Source organism: Scardinius erythrophthalmus, assembly GCF_964197995.2.
Source record: "Scardinius erythrophthalmus genome assembly, chromosome: 15".
NCBI classification, from domain to species: domain Eukaryota; kingdom Metazoa; phylum Chordata; class Actinopteri; order Cypriniformes; family Leuciscidae; genus Scardinius; species Scardinius erythrophthalmus.
The window spans coordinates 11,702,199-11,710,881 of NC_138235.1; the positions used below are offsets into that span (position 1 = coordinate 11,702,199).

At 38.9% G+C, this 8,683-nt stretch overlaps 1 protein-coding gene across 1 annotated transcript; it reads right to left on the reverse strand.

Moving 5' to 3' along the window:
* Nucleotides 1-294: 294 nt before the first annotated feature.
* LOC308702774 (uncharacterized protein) lies at nt 295-1,947 on the reverse strand. Its single transcript, XM_081385850.1, has 3 exons — nt 1,758-1,947; nt 1,572-1,651; nt 295-1,474 (listed from the first exon to the last, which is right to left on the reverse strand). The coding sequence occupies exons 1-3, from the start codon at nt 1,908-1,910 to the stop codon at nt 1,075-1,077; spliced, it is 633 nt and encodes a 210-aa protein (XP_081241976.1). The 5' UTR covers nt 1,911-1,947; the 3' UTR covers nt 295-1,074.
* Nucleotides 1,948-8,683: the final 6,736 nt, after the last annotated feature.

An 8,683-nucleotide genomic window follows, 5' to 3' on the forward strand; every position in this document is an offset into this window, starting at 1 on the left:
GTAATAGATGATTGAAATAAATGATAACATCTTAAGACTCCAACATTTCTCTTTGTAACATTTTGTTCAGGTTTGATTCTAATCATAATGTAACATTATTGAGAATCTGGGGTTTTTTTTCAGTACAAAAAATGCTAAACTTTGACAATTTTTTTATTTTTGTTATAATTGTGATTTTATAATATTTAGATCTGAATCCAACTTGTGAAAAGATATCTTGCAGGTAGTCAAATAGCATAATGGAGCCCTATAGCTGTAACGTCTCAGGGTAGATGAAGAAGGCGAACTCGAAGTACAAAAATAACCAAGGTTTAATATTCCAACAGGCAAACAATCCAACAATCGAAACAGTGTGTATAAACACAAACAATTACCAGCCAGTGAACAGAGAAACAGGGGGAGCTTAAATACACAGAGATAATGACAAAGACAACAGGTGACGGTGATGATGATGAGTGAAACACAGGTGAAGGCGGTGATGACAACGATGATGATGAACAGGTGATGGTGATGATGACGGAGGATACTGGGAAGTGTAGTGCTGAGAAGACAGATGAAGACAGACGGTGAATGTGACAATAGCCATCTAGTGGTTAAATTGATTTTTTTTATTTTAAAACTGCATTTTCACTGCAGGTCACACCACTCCATTCCACTAATTAGAAGCTGGCCTTGGACCTGCCAGTAGTAGCTGTGCTGCCGTTTTAATTGCGTTGTGTTGCCATGCAACTTCAAGTACTTGCAATCAACATAGCTCTTGCAATTTGGGCATTTAATCTCAACCAAACCATAGGGAGGGTTTTCGGTTGGGTCAAATACATCCCCGTCAGGAGAAGACCCTAACCAGGGGGCATCGGGGTGGATGATAAACCCACAGGGCCAATAGTTTGTGTTCTTGACCCTGCAGTACTCCTCAATGGCAACAGGTTCAAGTACCAGGCCCCTCTTCATGGCAGAAGTTTGAACAGTGCCCTTCCAAATCCTCTGAGCGAGCTGCTGTGCTGTACTCTCACCTCGAACATGGCTCAGTTCTCTAAAGTGTGAGGACGTCAGCCGTGGTCGACGAACCTGATGCTACTCTGCAGACAAGCTCTGGTCCCGTGTGGAAGCCTCCACCTGTCTGGCCATTTCAATACTTGTCTGCAGGGAGACCAGATGAAGTTGTTGTTGTTCACTGCAAACAAATTGACAGGTTGTAGGCTCCAACCTGTAATCAGCCATTGGCAGAAGTGGAGGTGGAGGTGCATCTGAGTGCAACTGGATGGTCCTGGTGGGTGCTACTGGGTGCTGAGAGGCGATGGCACATCCCTCCTGCACTTCCCCTAGTGCTGACTGGACTAATGGAACATCAGAACTAATGGCCATGGTGGTGATGAGTGGCGCCAAGGTCGCAGGGAAATCACTATACACCTCAGCCACTTTGAGCATGTCCACATCTGGCAGTTCTCCCCTCAGTGCTTTGTAAAGTGTGCTCCTGTGTACATGGTAACATGCTGTGTTTCAGATGTGTTTATTTTCATATTTTAATCATGTTTCATCTAAATTATAGAAATAAGATAAAACATTATTACCTTACACCATTTCCAACCGTCTTTTGCTTGGGTTTGGCTGACAACACGACCATGTCTCTGACCCGGCCTGGCTTCACACCCTGTTGATAGTAATGGTCTTTAATGAAAGCAAGATTTGCACTCATACCAATTCAGCTGACTGACTACACTATGAAACAGTGTGGTTAATAATGCTCTCAGACTTACCATAGACCTTGGCTTGTGCCAGCGTTGCTCTGTTTCAGTGCAACTAAGGACAGGGGGTACAGCACTGATCTGAAGCTGTGAGTAGTGTGCTGTCTGATAGAGCAGTGCAACATTGTGATTGCACAGTGCTTTACCAGCCACACATGAACACATAGCCTTACACAGTTGCACCGGGAATGAGTGCTCAAGTGTAATCTCAAGAGACAATTTTACAAACTAATCATATTACAGATAACCATTACCATCTTAAATATAGTACAGGCACAGGAAATGGAACAAAATCAACATTTCAGATTGTTAGTCATGGTAGGCTTAACCATATCATATTAGTCATATTAGTTAACAAATGACCAAAAATAGTCGTTTTTAGTTGTTTTTTTAAACATTAAAATATGTTAGTATTACATATGTGAGATGTTAGTAGGCTATTACAAGTCAAAAACGTTACATGAATACTGAACATACAGATAACTGAAACTTCAACTAACTTACAACTTAACTTACAACTTAACAAACAAACTTAACTTAAACTTAACTTATAATAAATAACAGCCTGGAGTTTTCATGGGGGCTAGGTTAGATATTTGAGTGCTCCTTTCTGCCGATGTTACTGATACAGAACCTATCCTAGCGACACAAAATCCCCAGGACATGGTTGGAGCAGAACTGGCTGGAACAACTGAACTATCTTCGATCCTACTCTGAGGCTGTGAGGTTTCTCATTCTTCCTCAGTGACCTATGGCAGGTAGCGCGGACGCTCACTCTCCCTGTCTCTGGCTCTTTGTTTGACACTGAGTTAAGAATAATATCATGTTATGATCAAAACACTTAAAACAAGATAATATTCGTCAGGCTCATTCAATGTTTAGCGTTACCGGTTAGCAAGATAGCTCATAGGCTAGGCTACTAGACTAATACAAAGCATAGTAAATGAACTTACCTTTGTAATTGTCAATGTAGCTGGAAATATACATTTTAAACCCCTTCTTTTAAACCCAGGTTATCCTTGGCAGGTCCTTCAAGCATCGTGTGTAAAATGCCATCTTCCTCGTTGACTAAAGTTAATGTTATCATTCTCGCTCTGACAAGCAGCTGCTCGCTGTCAGACTCGCTCTGACAGAAGTAACCGGAAGTCGTGCGGCCTACCGTGACAACCCGGAAATATCGAACGTTCTATTTACGCAACAAGGCTATTGGTTCTTGCTGAAACTCAAACGTGAATCGTAATACGAGAATGAACCTCACTGGTTCTTGCAGTGGCTGTGCCCAAAATCACATACTCTGTAAGTAGGTACTTATTTTGAATAAGTAAAATGTATGTTCTATAATAGTATGAATGTAATCTAGACATACTACATTCACCATGTTGTCATTGTCATGTGATCTACCAGTGTCAGTTGCGTCGCTTCACTGCCATTCATAAATCCTCTCCAGTGGCCTCGTGGGATAGTGAAGTGTTCATCGTATGCACATCTTGCCGAAAGTAGTAGGTCATCCAGGTACTTTTTGCCTTCTCTTTTATGATTACTGCGAATTCGGACATACTTCTTTTGTCACATACTTTTTTTCGCCTACTATATAGGGACGTCCCGCGTGACGTCACGCCATTTGGAGCAGCCATTTTGACGGTATAGAAAACGCTAAACCGCCGGTGGTAATACAGGTCGTCGCGAAATAATCACCTATTTTTATGTCATGCCTGAGCGATGCTGTGCAGTTGGATGCGATGAGGTACGGGATCACACAAAAGCAATATCTTTATACCGTATCCCAAAAGAAATAAAACGGAGAAACAAGTGGTTGGCGGCAATAAACAGGCAAACCGATGACGGCGGTGTTTGGCTTCCAACTCAACACACGCGGCTTTGCAGTCTTCATTTTGGATCAGGTAAGTTGTCCCCTCGAAGGCTAATAAATGTTTTCTCTGAGTTCGGGATCAAATGTTATAATTTCACTGTTGCCATAGAAATCCGCAATGTTTGTGTGCACTAAGTTACCAAGCATTCAACATAACGTGAGCTTGTCGTCTTAGCCGGACACACCAGTCTCCCAATTTTACGATATATATATAAATTTGCTTTAAACAGAAAATCAATTGTTAATCAAACGTTTAGCTGTCGCCCTTTATGATAAAAAATATTGTGCTTTTTTCAGGGTTCTAACGGTGTATGGGTTGATTACATTTTCTATGTTTTTTGTTTGTTTGTTTTTTTGCAGTGAAAAAAAAACTTACCAACATTAGCTATAAACAGTATTAAAGTACTGTAGTAACGTTAGTAAAGAGTAGAGAAGAGAGCCGTAACTGCTCAGTTAGCTTCAGAGTCACTACTGGTAAATGCATTTAGCTAACACACTGTAGCTCAATGTCAAAACTTTTTTATGTGAACGTTAACACTAGGATTTTACCTTTTAAAACCGCCATTAATTTATTATGGAAAAAGCCTGCCACTAATACCACAATGCTTAGCAACATGACATCACAATCCTGAACTCTAATATCAGAGAAACAGTTACATCTGTGATTCTGTGTACTTCCTCCAGCAAATTGACTTTTAATACCATTGAACAAATGAATGACCCAATGTAATATCTTTGGTTGCAGGTGCGAAAAGTGATCATCCCTACCACCCGGACTATGTGCCAACTATATTTAAGCATGTGTCAACACCAAAGAAAAGGAAAACCATGAATGCAGTGGCAAATTTTGACAGGAGGCAAAATTTGAAACGTAAACGACTGCAAGCTGGGAAAGTTGATGATGCAGTTCAAGGATTGCTACATCTGTCACAAACTGATAATCATGAAGAATTTGGCGAACAAGCAGATGCTGGATCAACACCAAACGATTTAACACACTGCAATAGTGACCAATGCAAGAGGTATATAAAGATTTTGGAGGATGAATGTCAACATTTAAGGACAGAAAACATGGAACTAAAACAGAAACTGCACAATCTCAAATTCGATGAAAAGGGATTTGAAAATAATGATGACAAAGTTCGAACATTAACTGGTTTTCCTTCATTCCAAAAACTCAAATTGATCTATGGTCATGTACATCCATGGCTAATGTCCAATGCTTCCATTCCTCCGTTTCAGCAATTCATCTTCACAATGTTGCGTTTACGATTGAATGTGACTTTGACATTTTTGTGTTACCTGTTTCACATAAGTAATTCTGCAGGTTCAAGAATATTTCAGAACTGCACTAATATTTTGTATAAAAGAATTGTACCTTTGTTAGTTAAATGGCCAGGAAGAGATGAGCTAAGGTTAACTTTGCCATTCTCATTTCGAAATGGATTTAGTCGATGTACATGCATTATCGACTGCTTTGAGATATTTACAGAGAAACCTCAGCTCTATTTAGCAAGATCCCAAACATATTCTTCTTATAAATCACACAATACAATGAAATATATGATTGGCATTACTCCCCAAGGCACTATATCTTTTATTTCAAAAGGGTGGGGGGGCCGGACATCTGATAAACACATTGTGGAGAACAGTGGTTTTTTGAATAATTTACTTCCAGGGGATCTGGTATTGGCGGACAGAGGCTTTGATGTTGCTGATTCAGTTGCTCTATTCAATGCTGAATTGAGGATACCTGCTTTTACAAGAGGAAAGAAACAACTGGATCCAATAGACATAGAAAAAACTCGAGGGTTAGCATCTGTGCGGATCCATGTGGAGCGCGTCATTGGCCTTACAAGACAAAAATTTACAATTCTTGATGGACCCATTCCATTGTCTTTGTTAGAGTCTTCGAATGGAGAAATGCCATTGGACAAAATAGTACATATTTGTTGTGCCATTACGAATCTTTCTGAATCAGTTGTCCCATTTGAATGAAAACTGCCTCATAACAACAGATTCTATCACGCTTGTGTTTGAATCCTGTGGTGGGACATTCCAGGTTGCTGCTTAACGCTTATTATTCAGATTTCAGAATATATCTATTGTAACAATGACAGTAAATAACAATGGGTTGAAATATATAAGATGTTTTATTGCTAAATAACTTTGTAGTCAATTTTACATTCATGTCAGTTGTTTGTGATATATATATACAATAAAATTGATGAAATTATACAAGGTTACTTGACTTTTTACATCTATTCAGTTTTGTAACATGACAACATCTAGTGTTAAATAAGTGCATAGTGTACCAACTTTAAATGCATAAAAGTCACCGACAGTCACCGACTGTAAGACCGATAAATGTACTTTATTAGAGAGATTTTAAAAAAAGAAAAAAAATACCTGTATTATTAATTAGAAACAATAAATGTAATACAATCTTTATCATTTGTTCAATTAACTTGGTCAGTGGAGGTAGAAGTAGATGCCATTTTCTGTGACATTCTTTTTTCCTTGTTTAGTTTTGTCCTACATCCAGGACAGTACCATCTTTTAGGTATTTTCATTATCTTTAAACAGTCCGCATGAAACATTTTGATAGGACATGAAACTGACATGCAGGTCAGCATAGACTCAGTGGGGGGCTCTTGACAATAACACACCTTTTCTTCATCAGTATTTTCTACCCTCTTAATTCGGCATGTAATTACCTTCGCTAAAAGATTTGGCAGAATAACAGACACATAAAATGTCTGCAGTTCTGAAACAACATTGAGAATAAAATCATGGTCCACGTAAATTCTTTCCACAAATAAATCATTGTCATTGTCATTAGCCGTGAACACAATGAAATCACTGTAATTGCTTTCTGTTGTCAACAGTTGTGTCTGAACCTGATAGTAATATTCATGCTTCCTACTTAATTGCAGGTCACCGTTTGCATCTGATGTTAAGCAAAATTTGCTATCTGTGGCAGCCTCTGTGATTGTCTTGCCTTTTGCTGTAAAAGGGCATTTAATCTCACAAATACCTTCTCCACAACAGGAACATGAAACACAGGCATCGGGGGATGCACCGATAAAAGGATATTGAGGGCTAATCCGAAATCCAGCATCATTTGTAATGAAATCATCATGGCTGGTTCTCATATTGATTTCATATAATTTCCTTGCATTTTTTTCTTGATTACATCCCCAGTTGGTTGCCTCACTTGAAAATTTTGCAGACTCAGGGTCACAAATTTTATTGACTAGTGATTTGGAAGGGTTGTGAACAGATGTGCTTAAAACGGCTTTGACAGAAGAAGCAGTAATACGACCTGCCCTTTGTTGGTACCAAAGCCTACAATTTGTTTGCTTCCTTGTTTCAAACTCAACAAGGTCTGACTGACTCTTAGTTATTTCAATTTTCGCAAAAACATTGTCACTTTTTGCCAGTAGTTCCTCATTTGTGAGTTTGCGATTACTTGCATCAAACAGATCTGTGAGTGGTTTTGGAATATTTGAGTTGCAAATGCGTGGGACATATGAGTCAGCATAGCCTGGTATGATTGACAAAATAGCGGGCTTAACAGGTTTGGACTCAGACTTGCATGTTTCAGACAATTCATGATAAAACATTTGTTCCTCATCTGGAGAAAGAGGAGGAATATCAGACAACATATCAGGCTTGAGTCTCTTGCATTTTGTGAACTGAATATCCTTGCCTCGTTTCGGCTCAATTTTGGTGATCGACTGCACACCTGACCACTTGCACTTTTTGGAGGTGACAGAAACAGATCGTTTCATCTCAGCTTGAGCCAAAAGATGGAAGAGAGTTGCAGACACATGTGAGCAGGCTTCTCCCAATCCGGCCATGCAGTTACAGTGAGCAACTTGCACAGATCCATCTCGATTAACAGCTACCCAGGGATGCAGAGGGGGTTCATTCACTTTCATGGAGTGTTTAACCTAAAAATAAAATAAGACATATTATATCTAGTTTGCAGTAAACAGTTGCTTGGACCTGATTAGCATGACTGTGCACACTGCGCAGCATTGGGCCTAAACCCATACATGCATTCCTAGATCAGTTAATTCGTTAGGCGTATTATCACATTCAATTCTTTCGTTTTCAAATACCAAAAGCTGATCTTGTATTTTATTTGACAGTTCTTATAAATCGTTAGAAACACAGGTTGAGACAACAGTCTCAATGACAGTTTATCATAGTCATACTGTAGTATAGTTACAAGTATAGAAAGTATATAGGCCTAAGCATATTATTTCGTTTTTCTTGGATCAAACTAGATTCAACAAATTCATTTAAGATACACTTAATCTTGTTGGTGATTTTGTTTTGTGTTTTTCCCTGTAAACTCTGTTTAAAAATTATTACAGGTAGCCTACTATAATTTGGTGATAAAAATACATTGACCAACCTTTGCGGTGATGATTGAAAAATCCTTCCCCGCTGGCGTCCAAATCAAAGAGTTGCTGACCCATCCGGACTCGTGATACCGATAGCCTGCTAAGCTTTTGTATGCTTTTAATGAAGCTCCGGTGTAGCATGATGGGAAGTGAATAAGGTAGCTGTAAATGTCACCGAACTCAATGTCAGGAAGTTTTTCTACAAATTTAATGCCTGTAAAAAGAACTTGTGGTGCTTCATAAGGATCTATGATTCCTAATTCCTTTATCTTACTCTTGTATTTTTCTTTTTGTGATGACATGACGTGAAGAGTTGCCTAGCTGACGGCCGCTGCGCTAGATAGTGGTCAGTGTTCGTCTAAACCAGTGACGGCGACGCTGAAGTGTGTGAGAACAAATGAATAACATCAGTGCGAACCACGAACATTTATTTATTTGGATTAAATATTTAAATATTAAATTTTAATCATTCTGTGTCATTTTTCAATGTCAATCTTTTCACCATTTACATGTTTATGGCCAAAATGCTATGATATTCAAAGTAGCCAAAAGTTAGCCTATTAAACATCGTTACAGGTACCTCACGAGCATTCATTCATTCAACTATTTTAAAAGACTGTAATAAACACCAGCACACACAAGCAATCTTTTTT